The sequence below is a fragment of the Teleopsis dalmanni genome, chromosome 1, assembly GCF_002237135.1.
Source record: "Teleopsis dalmanni isolate 2A chromosome 1, ASM223713v2, whole genome shotgun sequence".
In the NCBI taxonomy this organism is placed as follows: domain Eukaryota; kingdom Metazoa; phylum Arthropoda; class Insecta; order Diptera; family Diopsidae; genus Teleopsis; species Teleopsis dalmanni.
Window position 1 is genome coordinate 126,181,177 of NC_051846.1, and position 18,461 is coordinate 126,199,637.

Sequence of the window (18,461 nt, forward strand, 5' to 3'; positions counted from 1 at the left end):
TAATTCGGTCGGGCCCTCCAGGGAGGAGGAGTTACAAGGAACGCCGAGCGGCGACTAGACTGCTCGAAAGATACGGTAATATTTCGGTTACATCCGAATCTATGAAGGCCAGGATTGCCTGGGCTAAGCAGGTCCTCGATACCTCGAAGGATTAGCAGGAACCTGCTACGAAGCGACAGCGCTCATTAGATGAGTCAGCTTCAAAACCTGATGCCAAAAAGGCAAAATTTCGTGGCAACGCCACAAATGCAAAATCCTTTAGCGACATGCTGAAGGGTTCTTTAATAATGGGAGTCATTGATGAAAATGACCCGGATGGCACAATTACACCTGCTAAGTGGGACTTAATTGAGCTCAAGCTCCTTGACATTTGTGTCAATCTACTGAAGGACTTTCCTGGAGACTGTCCCACTTGTCGCGATAGTGGATGGCATCAGGGCCATGTGAAACTTATCGCCTGCGCAGATCAGCGTTCTGTTGATCTTTTTCGCAAAGCCATTTCCAGACTTGATGAGGCATGGCCAGGCGCCAAACTCAAGGTTGTTACTAAGGAGCAAATCCCTAGTCGACCAAGAGCGCTTTCCTGGATACCAGCCCATCAGTCCGCTCTTCAGCGGATTCAGGAACTTATTCAGTTAGGAAACCGACAGTTAAACACATTAACGTGGAAGATTACTAAGCTGGAGGAAGTCAAGGGTAAATATAGGTCGGTCAGTTTTGTGATTGACAAAGCATCCTTGGCCACTTTGGCGAAATCAAATGGTGTTATTAACTACGGTTTCTCAGCCATCACAATGAGGGTATATAAAAAGGACGAGAAGCAATCCTTACCTAATGATACGGATCCAGCAGCACCGCAAGGCACTGTTGATACCATAATGGAAGCGGGCGATATAGTACCTGCTACCGCAAACTCAGTGGGCCCAGTAGAAATATTGCCTGCCACTTCTGATTCAATAAATATGGACGTGACTATGTCCTCTCCAGCTCCTTCAATTACATCTGAAGAGAGTATTGGTACGCGCTATCTTTTTGACGAAGAAGAACTTTTGAACTCTGAAAATGAATCTGAAGAAGATAGCGCGCTTGACGTAACAGTGGTGGACACTACCACATCCAAAACAAATCATGATGCGGGTACTACAAATTAACCTGCACCACTGCAAGGCTGCGTCCGCCAGCTTGTTGCAATGCCTCAGCAACAACGAGGCTGATATGGTCCTGGTGCAAGAGCCATGGGTTTTCAAGGATCTTGTATGCGGACTCAGGACTAAAAACTTTGACTTAATGTATGCGGTAAACAAGGGTAAGCCTAGATCCTGCATATTAATAAACAAAATATATAACGCTTTCATGCTTTCGCAGTATAGTGACAAAGACCTAACCGCAGTAAGTATTGAGGGACCTTGGGGCCAGATATGGGCGGTATCTGCATATATGGCTCATGATCACGAAGAATTGCCATCAAGTAGCCTAAAACAGCTGACAATTGACGCTAGGAGACTTGGTGCAGATATCATTTTGGGTTGCGACGCAAATGCTCACCATGAAATATGGGGCAGCTCAAACACGAATGAACGTGGTGAGTTACTTTTCGATTTTATTTTTAGTAATAATCTCTTTATATGTAATGACGGTAATAGGCCGACTTTTGTTACCAAAAACAGGCAGGAAGTTCTAGACATTACCGTGACTACTGCCACAATTCATGGGTCTATCAGAAAATGGAAAGTGTCCACTAGACACTCTTTTTCACTAGAATGCAGGAGACTTTTTAATAGGGCAAAGCTAAATAGAAATGAAAATGACTGGTCTGAACACAAGATCTCTCTGCAGAATTAAAAGAAAGAACTACGTAAGTCTAAGAGGACTAGTTGGCAATCATATCGTCAAGAGATTAGTAGGGACTCTGAAACCTCTAGACTACGCAAAATCCTATCTAAAAATCCATCTGTCCCTGAGTTGCTAAGAAAACCGGATGGGACTTGGTCAAATAACAGTAGGGAGTCACTAGATTTATTACTAGATACCCACTTTCCTGGATCCTTTGCTTCGGCGGAATCCTCAGAATGTTTAAACTACGCACCGGTAAACTCTATCAAGTTAAACCTACAAACTCTAAAATGGGCCGTTTTTAGCTTTAAGTCATACAAATCGTCAGGACCGGATGGTATTCATCCTATTGAGCTGCAAAACTCTTGGGATCAAATACAAAACTGGCTTCTGACCATTTTTAAATATTGTCTCATTTTTAATTATGTTCCAACTCAATGGAGAAAGGTTAGAGTTGTTTTTATTCCTAAGGCGGGTAAAACCTCTCATATTAACCCTAATGAACTCCGTCCAATTAGTCTTTCATCTTTCATGCTGAAAGCTTTAGAAAGAATTTTAGACTTTGAAATAAGGCGCGTTATAGATCCCAATCTTTGGTCACCGACACAACACGCCTACACTAAGGGTAAATCCACAGAGACAGCACTCCATGCCCTCACCTGTACTATTGAAAAAACTCTTAAAGTAAAGGAATTTTGTATAGTGGCTTTCGTAGATATTGAAGGAGCTTTTAACAATATTCTTCCCAGTGCAATAGCTAGCGCACTCTCGCGTCTGGGTGTTGAAGATGCGCTTATCAGCTTTATCGGTCAGTTACTAACTGGCAGAATTATTGAAGCACAAATGGGTGTATCAGCAACACACAGACGGGTCAATAGAGGTACCCCCCAAGGGGCTAGTGACTACGGGCACGGCTCGATTCTAAATATTTTCAGTCCTACTCCAAATAACATTGATTAACCTCTCCGATTCTTGACTTTGATAGAAAATTTATCGTTAGATTCCCATCCAGGGAAGCTTGGTTATTAGGAGGTCCCTCCCTGAGTGAGGGTCTGCAAATTTTTACTGATGGTTCAAAGACTGGGAGCGGCGTAGGCAGTGGAGTTTTCTCAGAGGGGCTCAATATATCCTCCTTCTATAGGCTTCCGGATCACTGTAGTGTTTTTCAGGCAGAAGTAATTGCCATTAAGGAAGCTTTAGCTTGTCTAGAAGTAGGTAATATACTTGAAAGGAATATATATATACTATCGGATAGTCAAGCTGCTTTAAAGTCCTTGAGTTCTGTCCAATTCACATCTAGGACGGTCCTTGACTGCTACACATCTCTAAATGAGATGTCGACGCAGTTCAATATTTCTCTAATCTGGGTTCCCGGTCATAGGGATATTTACGGCAATTGTAAAGCAGACGAGTTAGCCAGACGTGGTGCTTCAGGGAACCACTCGGAACACCTAAACAATCTGGGCATATCCTTGACTTCATGCAAATTGATTTTAAGTTCTTCCTGTGCCGAACTTTTTAACAAAAGATGGGAAGACTCTGCGATATGCAGGCATCTGTATGCAATGTGGCCACAGACCAACAATAGAAAATCGAAATCTCTCTTAGAGTTTTCCCGTAGAGATATCAGTCTTGTAGTAGGTTTACTAACAGGTCATTGTATTCTAGGTAATCATGCTAGGAGATTGAATCTACCGTTCAACCATTTTTGCCGCAGTTGTGATGAGGATGACGAAAGTGCCTCTCACCTGCTTTCTTCGTGTCCGGCACATGCACGGCGTCGCCTTAAATTTTTGGGGGCTTTCTTTTTTGAGGATCTTGATGAACTTCAAGACCTCCCACTATGTAGCATCGTAAGCTTTATTAAAGGTTCTGGATGGTTTTAGCCCATGGGTTCTAAATAATACGGTATCACAATGGACCTATGGGCCTTAGTGGATCCCCCTGGGATCGCCGCTTTAACCTAACCTATGTATGTACAAAACCATGAGATGGAACAAGAAAATCACCTAGAAGTTAAGTGTTTTGAAAGTGCAGGCCAACAGCAGCTTCGTTTGTGTTTTTCATGTTTGAGGAAAGGACACAATGTCATACAGTGCCGAATGAAAAGATCCTGCGGTATAAACGGTTGCCGTAAAAATCATAATAGATTGCTAGCTACATGAGTCCCAACAAGTGCCGCCTACGTCTGGATCAGTTCAACAGGTTTTGAGTTGTGCCAAGCCATATTCCGGTTTTCTTTTTAAATTGGTTCCGATAAAAATTATGGGTCCAAAGGAACAACTGAAGATTTTCGTACTTGTGGATGAAGGGTCGTCAACCACTATATTAGATGCCAAAATTGCAAGTCAGTTAGGCCTTAAAGGCAAGAAATAACACTTAACGATGCAGTGGTATGATGAAGAGAAGGTGACTCAAAACTGAAGAGTGGTAAATGTCCACATAAAGGATGAAGCTGGCGAACAATATGAGATTAAAAACGTTTACGTAATTTCCAATCTAAGACTGCCAACACAATCGTTTAAAAAATCAGATTATGGACACCTTGATTGTTTGCCGATTGAAGACTATGACGATGTTCGCCCTTTAATGCTGCTGGGCCTAAATTGTACCAACATAAATGCATCTTCTGCATCAGTGACCGCCGGTGCATCTAGTCCAGTGGCTATTCGAACTAAACTTGGATGGGTGGCGTATGGTCCAACCGGTTCAAGCATCACCTTCCATTCGCCAATGTTATTTGCCCGAGCAGAACCATCATTTAAATGTCTTGATCGTATTGTTGCCGAATATTTAATTGTGAAAATTTTGGAATTGAAAATTCAACACCGCCGGTGGAATCAACCGATGATTTGAAGCTCGTAAAATCTACAACACGCCGTATCAATGATCGTTATGAGGTTGGTCTTTTATGGCTTTGAACTTCGTAATTTTTCATCAAATTCGTTAACTCTACAGATTGTCATGAATGCAGGTGAAAGTGAATCTGCCGATTCAAACAGAGACCATCTGTTTGAATCGGCAGAGCCAAACTGAGAAAATCTTGGGAATGTATTGGAACGTAACAAATGATTCGTTTCAATTCTTAACAAAATTTCATCGCATAGCTAAAGAAGTTATCGAGGGTAAAAGGGTTCCAACAAAGCGAGAACTTTTAGGAATTGTGATGGCTATATTTGCGTCTTAGCGAATTTTTTACTTATTTCCAAAGTATTATTGCTGGAAAACCAGATTAAATTAGTGGTGGGACGAATTTGCCAGAATAGGCAATTTCTTTGTACCAAGATGCTACTCGCCGCATCTCAACATTGCCAAAGAGGTCCAAATCCATATATTTATGGATGCTAGTCAAGTTGCATTCGCTGCAGCAGTGTATTTGCGAATTAAACATGAATATGCAGTCGATGTAGTTTTTGTCTGTGGTAAGACTCGCACAGCGCCTAAGAAACTCCTATCCATGCCAAGGTTGGAACTGCAGGCTGCAGTCTTGGCTACTTGATTATCAAAGCTGGTGGTGGACAGACATGACATAAACATAAGCCGTATAGTATTTTGGACTGATTCCAAAACCGTTCTTTGTTGGGTAAATTCAAGAAATCGCCGATTCAAACCATTTTTTGGGCATCGTATAGCTGAAATATTGACCTCAACGAAAGAAGACCAATGGAGATGGGTGCCAACTAAGATGAACCCTTCTGACGCTGCAACAAGAGCCAAAGAGGTGCCTAAAATAAACAATGGCAACATTTGGTTAAAAGGGCCAACCTTTTAATGTCAAGAACAAAATAGCTGGCCAAATGCTACATTTTCGTTTTATATTGACACGCCAGAAGAAGAGATTACGACACCGATATTACTACAATATCAGGCCAGTGAAACATTGATAAAATTTAACCGTTTCAGTTCTTTTTTTAGACTTAAACGTTCTGTTGCCTGGTTCCTAAGAGCTGTTCAAATATTCCGTAGAAAACGAGATCCACTATTATAGAAGAGTGTAATAATTTGCAGTCGTTACTACCGTTATTACCAAGTGAAATCAATGAAGCCGAAAAATTTATAATGCAACTGATACAGGAGGATTGTTTTTCGGAGGAAAAGAGTCTACTTAAGCTTCAACAACCTCTTAACAAAAAATGCAAACTATACAAATTAACGCCATACGTAGACAACGAAGCAATTATTCGTGCCAGTGGTCGCCTGGACGAAGCCATATATCTGCCCTTTGAAGCTCGATGCCCTATTATATTGCCGAAACGCCATGTCGTCTCCGAACTAATAATGAAACACTATCATGTTGCCTACTGTCATATTCAACAATATTAATAATTATTTTAAATATATAAAGTTGGAAACTCTAGCCTGTAAGTAGTTTAAGTAAATATTGTATAATGTAAAAAAATAAAGTTAGTTGATTAAGATAACGCAAACAAAACAGTGGCGACGAGGATTATAAAAAAAAAAAAATTTACCTAAAATGGACGTAGCTGCTTTAAAGGAATTGCTTAAACAACAACAAGAGTCTACAAATAAAATGCTGGAGGATCAGCGAGCATTCTTCAAACAAATTTTATTACAACAGACTGCAGATGGACAGAGTGTTAATGTGCCTGCATTTCATGCTTTTAATAAGCAGTTGCGTAAGTGGGAGACATATCTGGAGCAACTACATCAACATTTTTCGGCTTATCCCGTAAAAAAGGAGAGATTCAAGTCATTTTTTCTGACCTGGGTAGTCACAGAAACATATGATATATTACGCAGCAATTTTAGTGGTAGTGAAATGAAAAGCAATACATTCGAAGACTTGACGCAATTCTTAACCGAAGTCTTTCAATCTAAAACACATGTAGTTGCTGCCAGACATGAGTTCCACAAAACAACAATGTCTACAAGCCAGACTTACAGAGAATGGATAACGGATTTACGAAAAATCGCTTGTGAGTGCAAATTTATTTGCAGTGCGCCAAAATGTGGACATGATTATACAGAAGAAATGATACGAGACAAAATGTTGTACACTCCACATGATGTTGTTCGTGTAAATGCACTGCAAAAATCTAATCCACCACTCTCTGAGGTGATGCTCATTGCTGAAGCTTTTGAAGCGACGGAGAAAACAATTAACAAAATTAAAGATAAAGTAATCAACGAAGGAGAAGTAAACGTTGTCAAAACTAAAGTAATGAATAAAACCAACAAATATAGCGAAAAGCAAAAAGCTCAACAAAAAATCATGCCAAAATCATGCTCTGGTTGTGGATCTTCACATAGGCGACAAAATTGTAAGATTAGAAAAGCTGTGTGTAATAAGTGTGGAAAAAAAGGGCATATTGCTTCTGTTTGTATGTCAGCTAATAATATTGTAAATAATTTAGAACAACAAAAAACAAGTGCACAAAATAATTTTATTTCACAAATAGATTCGGTTTTGAGTGTTAATAATTTACCGCATCAAGAAAATAAAAAAGTTTTTATTGACGTTTTAATAGATAATACTCAAATAAAATTGGATTCAGGAGCAACTGTTTCGGTGTTGACACTAGATGCTTATGAACAATTAAATAAACCAAAGTTGTGTCCATGTAGAAAAGAATTATTTGATTACGGCAAGAACCGAGTAAAGACACTTGGAGAGTTTAGTGCAGAACTAAAGTGTGGTGAAACAAAGAAAACAGCAACTTTAGTGGTAGTATGCATTCGTAATGGACATAATTTATTTGGCACTGACCTTTTTGAAAAATTTAGATTTGAAATTCGCCAAATTGCCTCTGTAAGCAATGATTCACAATTAACGGAATTATTAATGAGAAATAAAATTGTTTTTGAACCTGGTTTAGGTACAATTAAGCAGGTTAAAGCAAAAATACATTTAAAATTAGACGCCGTGCCTAAATTTTGTAAAAGTCGACCTATTCCATTCGCTCAAATAAATCAATTTAAAATAGAAGCGCAACGCTTGACTGATAGTGGTATTTGGAAACCAATAAAATTTAGTGAGTGGGCTTCGCCAATTGTATTGGTCACAAAACCAGATGGCTCTCTTCGCATTTGCGGCGATTTCAAAACAACAGTGAACAAACAAATCGATGTCGATCAATATCCATTACCAACGCGAGAAAGCTTACTTCATATTGTCCGATATGGAAAATATTTTTCTAAAATCGACCTGAAGGATGCCTTCCTGCAAATGGAGTTGGACGAAGAGGCAAAAAAGGTTTTAGTAGTCAATACACCACTAGGGCTTTTCCAATATCAGCGGCTTCCTTATGGAATTGCCAGCGCGCCTGCTATATTTCAAAAACATTTAGAGCAACTTATACTAGGTGTAGAAGGATGTGGTAATTATATTGATGATATAATCATCGCGGCTGAAACGGTGGACCTACATCGTCAACGCTTAGAAAAAATTTTGCCAATTTTGATTGAGAACGGTATTCGTTGCAAACAAAAAAATGTGAATTTTTAGTGGAAAAACTGGAATATTTAGGTAGAACAATTAGTGCAAATGGTATTTTACCTGATGAAAAAGGTGTTCAGGCTGTAAAAAAGTTGCCACGCCCAACAAACATTAAAGAAGTCGAAGCATTTCTGGGTAAAGTGAATTATTACCATAACTTTATTCCAAATTTTTCGCAATTGGCCGCGCCTATCAATCATTTACGTCGGAAGAACATCAAATTTGTTTGGGGCACTAAGCAGGAACAAGCATTTGAAGCTTTAAAACGACACATAATAGACGCAACCGAATTCTCACATTTTCAAGAACATCTACCATTAGTCTTAGCTACTGACGCCTCATCATATGGAATTGGAGCTGTCCTTGCTTATCGAAATCCAGACGGCACAGAGCGCCCTATTGCTTTCGCATCAAAAACGCTCAACATTCATCAAGTTCGATACAGCCAAATCGAAAAAGAGGCACTTTCGATAATATTTGGAGTTACTCGTTTCCATCAGTACTTATTTGGTCATAAGTTTATTCTGGTTACGGACCATAAACCTTTAGTAAGCATCTTCAGTCCAAACAAAAATTTGCCATCAATGTCTACACATCGGTTGCAACGTTAGGCAATAACATTGATGTCTTATCAGTTTGAGATACAGTTTCGTAGAACTGCCGATCACTCAAATGCCTATGCCTTATCACGCCTGCCTTGTGGACCAGATCCTGAGTTCGACAGGTTGGAGCATTGTTATCAAATAGAAAATTATGACACACTTATCAACGTCGGATCGCTACAACAGCACTACAAAGACGATTACATACTAAAACGTGTAAAAAATTTCATTTCGGAAGGGTGGCGGACAAAATTAGCCGATGGCGACATGCATTTGCTTCCTTATTTTCGTCGTGAGTATGCTCTTTTCATCCGAGATGATTTGATTTATTTACAGACAGATGCTACTCGAGTCATTGTACCTCAATCCTTGCATCAGTCAGTTTTAAAGCTTCTCCATGACGGCCATTGGGGCATCGTTAAGATGAAGCAACTCGCTAGGCAACACTGCTGGTGGCCTAATATTGACAACGACATCGAAAAACTTGCTTCACAATGCAGTGTTTGTCAAATTGCGGGTGCAAGTCCGAAACAAAAATACCATGAGTGGCAACGAGTACACATAGATTTTGCTGACCCAGTGTTCCAGTCTATGTGGCTAATAGTAGTTGACGCTTTCTCACAGTTTCCATTTGTGGTACAGCTTAAAACTATCACCACTATTGACACCATAGCAGCTTTGTCAGCAGTTTTTTTATTAGAAGGACTACCTGAAACTATAGTTAGTGACAATGGACCTCAGCTAACTTCCGACCAGTTCGCTGAATACTGTGCTCGTAATGGCATAAGTCATGTTAAAACAGCACCATTTCACCCAGCATCAAATGGGCTCGCGGAAAGGTTCGTACGTACATTCAAATCATCCGTTCAAAAGAATATTGATGATGGGTTATCGATTAAATTGGCTTTGATAAAGTATCTAGCGACATACCGAGCTATTCCTAATGCCGAAGGGAAGTCACCGGCAGAATTGTTACATGGGCGTGCGCCACGTACTTTGCTTACACTGTTATCAGCACCACCAAACAACAATAAACCCGTCACTCGTTCAACTAAATTTTCTCCTAACGAAACCGTGTATATTAAACATTATGGTCCAGGTCCGAAGTGGGTGGAAGCAGTCATTATTAAAAACTTAGGATGCATGGTTTATATTGTGAAAACGTCCAACGGTTACGTGAGACGTCATCAAAATCAAATAAAACATCATTCATCAACGTCAGCAGAAAACAACAGCAAATCTGATTAATATATGTTGCCAACACCTGTTAGTGAGCAGGAGGATAACAACAACACTAATCACACTAACCCTGAAGAGCGTTCTCAGATGACTGAACAGATACCACGTCGAAGCGCTCGTACTCGAGCTCAACCTAATCGTTATTAACCTATTTAAAACTTTTATATATCTTTAAACCTTATACATAGAACATATATTTCGAATATATTACAATTTTAAGGGGCGAGATGTCATATTCAACAATATTAATAATTATTTTAAATATATAAAGTTGGAAACTATAGCCTGTAAGTAGTTTAAGTAAATGTTGTATAATGTAAAAAAATAAAGTTAGTTGATTAAGATAACTCAAACAAAACACCTACAAACATCAAAATCAAGCTACAATTATCAACGCCGTACGCCAAAAGTTCTAGATAATTGGTGCCAAGCCACTTTTGAATTCAGTCCAACGCAATTGTATGGAATGCCTCCTTGAAACCGCCAGTACGTGCTGTGCATATAGACATCGTCGGTAGCTTGTCAACTGATGCGTTCCTAGTATGTTTCCGCAGTTTTATTAACCGTCGTGGTACGCCAGTCAGAATGTGTAGTGACAATGGCACCAACTTTATTGCGGCACAAAGGGAATTATGTGCTGATAAAAGGTTTCTTGATGTTAATGATATACGTGAGAAAGCCATTCAACTTGGAATTGAATGGATATTCAATTGTTCGCAGAATCCCAGTGCAGGTGGTTGCTGGGAACGCCTTATAAGAATGATCAAACGTCTATCATTCAAGTCAATCAGAGAAGAAGCACCGAAGGTGGAAACGTTAAGGGCAGCACTAATTGAAGCTGTAAATATCATTAACAGCCGACCGCTTACAGACATTCTTTTGATGCACAGCGAGCAGGAGCCACTCACACCAAATCATTTCTTGTTAGGCTGTGCCAATAGTACACAGACACGCTATAATGATGCCATACCTATCAGCCTCGGTAAACAGTGGCATATCCTCCAAGATATAAACAGCCGTTTGTGGAAACAGTGGACTACGGAGTTCTTGCCTCAACTTTTTCGACGCCCTAAATGGTGTAAGGAGGTGGTGCCCCTCAGGGTTGGGGATTTTGTGATCGTTTGTGACAATTTGCTACCAAGAGAAAAATGGCTCAAGGGTCGAATCGTTGAACTGTTTCCTTCCAAGACCGGTCAGGTTAGATCAGCCCGCATACAGACAAAGAATGGTATCCTAATTCGTCCAGCCACCAAGCTAGCCACTTGTCAGATTAGTGAATATTGCGAAGATTCACGGGAGGGCGGAATGTAACAGTAAAAAAGCAACTCTGAGTAATATTGAGCTGAATGCAGCCCTGTGAGGCAGCATGAAAGGTGAATGACAGTTGATACGAAGCAAGGGAGACAGAAAGAACGGAAATGACACACAAATGTGAAACACGCTAGTTGCGCGTAAAATAATATAAATAAATGAATAATGAAGTAATTGTAACGAATAGAATAGAATTATTTGTCAATAAAATATTTTCGGTATTTACTAGTGCTGTTCATATTCGAATTTACGAAGTATTCGAAGAATTCGAATATTCGAATAGTAAACGAAGTCTTCGAAGTTGGAAAAAACTTCGAAGTTTTTGTGAATTTTTGTTCTCGAAGTCTTCGAAGTTTAAGTGTAGTGAAAAACTTCGAAGACTTCGTAAGCAAAAGGTGAAGTGAGAGCGCATAATGCAAACAAACGTGCATCACACAAATTATTTGAGGGATGAAAGCATTTGCTTCGTTTGAACGGTTTTAGGTTTTTTTTTTGGTATTCTATGCAGAAAATTAAAAACATGTTTTTTTGTTTTATTTTATTACATAAAATTTATTTTATTATTAAATATGTTGTTAATGAATTAACACCTAAGGAAATGAATTGACAGCACTTAAACTGTAACTCTTTAATTGAAAGTTGAGTTTTCAGCACTTGAACTGAAACTCTGGAAATGAAAGTGAGAGATCGAATATTGATTTCAATCTGAATTTTTAAATTCAGAATTAAATTAAATTTTGCCTTAAATACTAAATTATTACAAATTATTACAATAACAATATCTAAATTTTATTATTTTCCTTTACCGTCTTCTTGCCCAAAGTGCAAGCTCAGCATATATTATGCAACCAAATTCTTTGTTGTGTCTAACAACCAAAAATTAATGCCAATGCACTGGCCTTGATATATGTTACATATTCAAAGTTCAGTGCCACTGCACTTAACAAAAAATATAATGCAAATATTCAAGTTCAGTGCCACTGCATTTTACCAAATTAAATAATGCAAAGGAAAGTCAAAGTTTGGATATTGCTAACATCAGCATATATGTTCAAATTTTACAAATATTGTACAATAATAACAATAATAATAATAATATTTTACAATAATAATTAAATGTGTGAACATGCTGCCCGCCTTGAATTGACAACATCAATTCTAATTATTGGAAGCTGCAAGTCAACATGCTGTATCCTCGGTCATCTGCTGATGTCGTGGCATCGGTATTGGAGGTGTTTGATAGGTGATTTTTTGCCTTCGCCATATATATAATAGTGCACTAGCGACACATAGAAACATTGCTATTGCAACGTAGCTGGTTATTAGACTATGTGTCCCTGGACTAATAGCATCAGTTGGAAAACTGGAACTCTGGATGTGGCCTAATTTTCGTTGAATAAGTTCAAGCTCATGGATTGTGGGTGACAATGGTTTGACGCTGATGTTATTGCTCGCATATTGTTTTGTCCATCCTACAGGTAGGTTCAATCTGGTGATCGATGCCTGCATTGAAGTAACCATTTTTTGATGACCTTGAATCGTAATGTGTTCATTTTTGATGATGCATTCAGGTTCTAATTTAATCAAACCACTGCCCACTAAAGTTAATTGAAATGCTTTCTTATTGCATACTGCATTCATTTTGATGTTACTTATGGTTGCGTAAATCCATTGATTCGGATGATTTAGTTGATACCACACAGTTGATACCATACAGTCCTTGAGCTGATACATATCGCATCTTGGTTCAGCTTGATTGTTAAATAAGTCAATTTCACAATTATTGACGTTTGACGATTCATGAATTGTTGCTTGTATGTTTGGACATAATAACTCTTCGTCACTTATCGATATGCATGCGTCCACTTGATGCTGTGTCATTAGTCGAAATTCATCATGATGCGGACTGATGGCTAGAAATTCTGTTGAAAGTTTCACTGATAAAAGTGTGTTATTTAGAGCTGCCACAATTGGAACAAGATATAACAGTTGAAATTCTCTTGGATCCGTGAGAGGTAAGTCGATGCAAAAAATGACATGGCCCTTTGCCAGGATTCCGTTGATCTTCATGAGCCTATATACTTCGAGTAAGTTATTGTGGTGGATAGGTAACTGTAGGTGTGATGGAAGATGTGCCCTAATCATCATTATTTGCTCACTAAGCTGTTGTGGAGTCAGCAGAAAAGGATTTATTTTATCGTGATGACTGTCGATTAGTACGTCCATAATTGATGAGTGAACTCTTTGCAGGTTGGATACCATCATGAGCATTTGCATTGACAACATAAGCATGTTTTGTGTTACGTGTATGTCGTTTATTGACTCATCTGTATACAACAAGTTATTGATGCGCTTTTCAATTTCTTCAAATTTGTCATGCATGTTTAATTGGTTCTTCTTAAAGATATTGATAGTTGAATCAACAAGTGAAGTTTGGTTTTTAACGAGTTGTTCCAGGTGATTGTCGTTCCTTTTAAGACCATTTATTGTGCTTGACATTTGTGCCGCGTAATTTGAGTCTAGGACACCAAACAATGAATTGGCAAAATTTCCGACAATGTCTATAGCTCCTTTTGCTATTCTTTTTCTAACAGAGAGAAGATTAAGTTCCATTTGCAGTTCCTCCGTTATACGGTCAAAATAGTTGAGTAATACCTTGCAAGTAGTGTTATCCAATGCCTTGTCGCATAAATTGTTCAACCTTTTTGTTCCATCAGCTAAAATACTCATTTGTTGTTGGTATGGGGAAAGGTCAAAATATACCAAAATAAATGCCAGGTTTGTTGTTGAAGGTTGTTATATTGACGGGACTACATAGTGCAAGTGGCAAAATGAGTAGAGTAATAATGGTGAGCAGCAACCCGGGGTTCAGACATGATCGTTTTGTTGGAGTTAACCCATTGACTAATGATTCAGGTTTTCTGATGCGATTTAATGGAAGTTTTACGATAAGCGACACGGGAGGTGACATTGGAGTTTCTTGAGTCTGTTCTGATTCGATTTTTCTTTCAGTCATTTTTTCAAGAGTAGTAGTAGTAGTAGTATTCTTTTTATTAAATTTAGGTTATATTTACATTTACAAAATTAACATTTTCAATAATTTATAATATATAAAACATAAATATTATAAATAATTATAAGAAAACTAATAAGAAAAACCTAACTTCATTTACATAGTATCTAATTCTATCCTTATACGATTATGGCATTTGCCGTCAATCGGGTTTGGATTTGTGTTTTTTTTTTTTTACGAACTTCAGCTTATGAGAGTTAAAATGCCTCTAATATAATATTTTCTCTATAACGAGACGCCGTTTTCACATAGATCGATAACATATGCCAGTTTTCACCATTTAGCAGCCTCATTAATTCGTTAATATCTAACGTTTGTTTTCCAAAATAATTTACCCATAGCTCCATTAAAATTGGACATTTACTAAGAAAATGTATTACATCTTCCTTTTCTCCAGTATTGCACAGCGTGCATCTCGGGTCTGACGAGTTCATATAGGGAGCGCTGTTGAGCTTTAGCAGTTCTCCTCGAGTTTTGAAAATATATCCAATTGCTTCAGCACTAAAGCGATCTGCGAAGTAACTGTTGTTGCCTAAGTCATAATAAAGTTGCCTGTGTAAAACACGAGTTAAGCTTTGTCGACTTTCTGCTACGAACTTTTCTCTAAACGTAATACCGATTTTTACTAATATATTTTGCTGCCAATGCTTCCACGAATGTATGTTATCGATTATCAGCGGTTCACGGTGAACCGATGCTAATTCAGTTCACGTTTTAAAACAGTGACTCTTCTCCTGCATTAGAGATATAGCTAATATTTTAGGTAACCGCGAGCTTTCCATGTTGCAAACTTTTAACATATACTTGAAGTGGATTTCTAAAGTGTACAAGTACAGAGGTGACAAGCCAGTCTCCAAATAAATCATTCGGTTGGGTGTGTTAAGCGGTAATCTCCATATTTTTTTTACAAAAAATCGTAAAAGTTTTTCAACTTCCTCATATTGTAGCACTCCCCATACCTGAGCCGCATAGCACATTATTGATCTAGTAGTAGATTCATAGAGTTGAAATTTTGTTTTGAACGGTATATCTTTATTTTCAAATATATTTTTCCAAGAGCAGTTAATAGCTTTTTTAGCTTCTCTCAATTTTTCAGTTAAGTGTCTATTAAATGTAGCATTATAATACATCCATGTTCCAAGATACTTGTGTTCCTTAACGATTTCTACATTTTCTCCGCCTAATGTCCATACTTCTTCATTTGTATACCGCCTGTGATGTTTTTTAAATACTAGTGCTTTTGACTTTTCAATATTAACTGTTAATCCCCATAGCTTACAGTAACTGTGTAGCTCATTTATCATAATTTGTAGACAATTGGGACTTTCTGCTAGGAGAACGATGTCGTCTGCATACAAAAGAGCTTTAATATTTACACCATTTATAAATGCGCCTCCAGATAGATGTGTAACCACATCGTCTATATAAATTGAGAATAGAATCGGACTGAGTACGCAACCTTGTTTAACTCCTGAATCAGTAGCAAACCACTCTGACAAGTGTTCCCCATCCCATACAGCAGCACGATTTTCGGTATATAAATTGGATAGAACATTGATAAATTTGGTGGACATGCCAATACTACTGAGTTTATAAAATAAAGCGTTTCTGTTTACTGAATCAAACGCTGCTTTGAAGTCGACGAAAAATGCATATAGCTTTTTTCCTTTTTCCGTATACTGCTTGGCTATACTTGTAAGACAAAAAATATTATCAATTGTTGAGTATCCTTTCCTAAATCCTGCCTGGTATTCACTGAGTAAATTATATTCTGCTACCCAAGCCTTTAGCCTTTCAAGAAGGATTCCTGTGAATAATTTGACAGTGGAGTTTAAAAAGGAAATGCCTCTATAATTATTCGCAATCTGCGGATTTCCTTTTTTAAAGAGCGGATAAATGATTGCAGTTTTAAAATCTTTAGGTGTTGTTCCGGCATCTAATATTTTGTTAAAAACCATTACTAACTTTGCGATAAAATTTGACGGTGCATTTTTATAATACTCTATGGGGATTCTGTCTTCTCCCGGCGCTTTATTTGACTTGCTGTTCCTTAAAATTTTATTAATTTCTTCTGTAGTGATTACATTATCCAACAAATCTATTTTAATATTTGATATGGCGAAACTAAACGCATACCCAACTTGAGCATTCAATAGCGTTGAGAAGTAACATGACAACTGGGTAGAATTTAACTCTGTACTTTTGGTGAACTTTTGTCCATTTAATTTTCGCAACATATTCCAATACGTTTTGCTATCATTAACTGATCTTAAGGAGTTAGCTAACTGCGAGTAATATAAATTTTTTTTACGTTTACAAAGTAATTTAAACTCTTTATTTGCACGTGTATATAACTGTCGGAGTTCCACTTCTTCATGCCGCTTTGCAGTGTGAAGTAAATAAAATGATCGCTTTCGTGCTGACTCGCATTCTGCATCATACCATGCTTGCTTATATTTTCTTTGTAAGTGTTTTGGTTGTAAGGGTTGTGCCGCTCTTTTAATGCAATGAGATAACAATTCAATTCCATTTTCAGCTGTTAGTTGGTTGTCTTCCATTAAAAATAACTTGTGCTCTAAATTAAGCGCAAACTTATGTGTATTTCGATCTGACCATAACAGCTTGGGGAGTAATTTTAATTCCACCTGTTCTGGGTTTCTGAAAAACTGACCCGAGACATTTACTTCTATTGGCATATGGTCTGAGTAAATTAAATCGACAACTTTAAAGTTTTTGACTAATTGCCACCATAGTCCTTTAATTAAGCAGTAATCTATTACAGAACGACCATTATTTCTTACATAAGTAAATTCACCGAAGCTGTCGCTATCTGTTCTGCCATTTACTACAGATAGGCCGAAATTTTCACACATTTCACACAGTTTTTTCCCCTTATTATCGCATATACTGTCCCTCGAAGTTCTGCTTTCTCTTAGCATCTGCAGCGTATACGGATTATGTTCGTAAACTTGCTTATCACCAATTCTTGCATTAAGATCACCAACAATCATAACATTTTCTAGTCCAGCATCTGTGAGGAAATCATGAAAGTTTTCAAAATCGCTTTGACAGTTATTGCAGTTTATATATACAGGCACAATGTGCAGGCTTCCGTTAGTCGTGGTTAATTTAACAAGTGTTCTTCTACCTGACTCGATAAAGTTAGCTTTATTTGTAAAATGTGTTTGCTTCTTTATTGCATATAGTTCACCTCCACTAGCTCTATCGCAAATATTTGTTCTTTTAGCAGGTATCCATTCTATAATATAATTATGTAACTTTCTTACTACTTCTTCTAATTTTTCTTCTAAAAATGTTTCAAATAAAAATATAATATCGAATGAAGAAATATATTCGTAAAATTGGCTGTGTAAGGTTTTATTTTTTAGACCGGCTACATTATATGATAATATGTTCAGATTAAAGCTGCCCTGTAATGCTGACTCGTCGTTGAAATCTACGGAATGTTTAATTTTAGAAACTTTTTTAATTTTATTTGGCTGTGTTGTTTGGCATTTTTTTACTGTGCCAAAGCTTTCCGAAATATTTACTAGTTTTTTGGATTTATTTTATTGTGCAGTTCAATATAATTCGTACATATATTTTTTACCTTAGTACCATATAAAATTTGCAAAGCAGGACCCGCATCTTCATTATCGTTTTTTCAAAGGTTGGATCTTCTAATTTATCGTCTTCAGGAAATAATGGAGCTAATCTATGCACCGGTCTTTTAAATACTCCCTTTTTTGTTTGAATGTCACAAACTCTCATTAAACCATCTTCGCCTTTGTAAACTTTGATGATGCGTCCCAAAGGCCATTGCAGAACTGGGACATTGTCTTCTTTAAGGATTACCATCGTATTGGTCTGTATGTTGGTGATGGGACCCTTCCACTTGTGGCGCTGTTGCAATTCGCTTAGATACTCCTTAGTCCAGCGCTGCCAA

The 18,461-nt window shown here is 37.8% G+C and overlaps 4 protein-coding genes across 4 annotated transcripts; 3 read left to right on the forward strand and 1 right to left on the reverse strand.

Annotated features, from left to right (window-relative positions):
* Positions 1–2,364: 2,364 nt before the first annotated feature.
* Positions 2,365–2,793, forward strand: LOC119665977. The gene has a single exon (XM_038075235.1). The coding sequence runs from the start codon at positions 2,365–2,367 to the stop codon at positions 2,791–2,793; it is 429 nt and encodes a 142-aa protein (XP_037931163.1).
* A 3,514-nt stretch (positions 2,794–6,307) lies between these two features.
* On the forward strand, positions 6,308–8,901 carry LOC119665978 (uncharacterized protein K02A2.6-like). Its single transcript, XM_038075236.1, has 3 exons — positions 6,308–7,115; positions 7,254–8,264; positions 8,321–8,901. The coding sequence occupies exons 1-3, from the start codon at positions 6,308–6,310 to the stop codon at positions 8,899–8,901; spliced, it is 2,400 nt and encodes a 799-aa protein (XP_037931164.1).
* A 12-nt stretch (positions 8,902–8,913) lies between these two features.
* On the forward strand, positions 8,914–10,140 carry LOC119665979 (uncharacterized protein K02A2.6-like). The gene has a single exon (XM_038075238.1). It carries the CDS (start codon positions 8,914–8,916, stop codon positions 10,138–10,140), a length of 1,227 nt encoding a protein of 408 aa, XP_037931166.1.
* Positions 10,141–12,621: 2,481 nt separating this feature from the next.
* Positions 12,622–14,172, reverse strand: LOC119665980. Its single transcript, XM_038075239.1, has one exon. It carries the CDS (start codon positions 14,170–14,172, stop codon positions 12,622–12,624), a length of 1,551 nt encoding a protein of 516 aa, XP_037931167.1.
* Between the last annotated feature and the right edge of the window lie 4,289 nt (positions 14,173–18,461).

Coding starts and splice junctions, on each gene's coding strand:
- LOC119665977 (XM_038075235.1), top strand. CDS start 2,365: ATGCTGAAAGCTTTAGAAAGAATTTTAGACTTTGAAATAAGGCGCGTT.
- LOC119665978 (XM_038075236.1), top strand. CDS start 6,308: ATGGACGTAGCTGCTTTAAAGGAATTGCTTAAACAACAACAAGAGTCT. Junction 7,116..7,253: donor TTCACATAGGCGACAAAATT/GTAAGATTAGAA, acceptor TTTCACAAATAG/ATTCGGTTTTGAGTGTTAAT. Junction 8,265..8,320: donor GCCAATTTTGATTGAGAACG/GTATTCGTTGCA, acceptor TGGAATATTTAG/GTAGAACAATTAGTGCAAAT.
- LOC119665979 (XM_038075238.1), top strand. CDS start 8,914: ATGTCTTATCAGTTTGAGATACAGTTTCGTAGAACTGCCGATCACTCA.
- LOC119665980 (XM_038075239.1), bottom strand. CDS start 14,172: ATGAGTATTTTAGCTGATGGAACAAAAAGGTTGAACAATTTATGCGAC.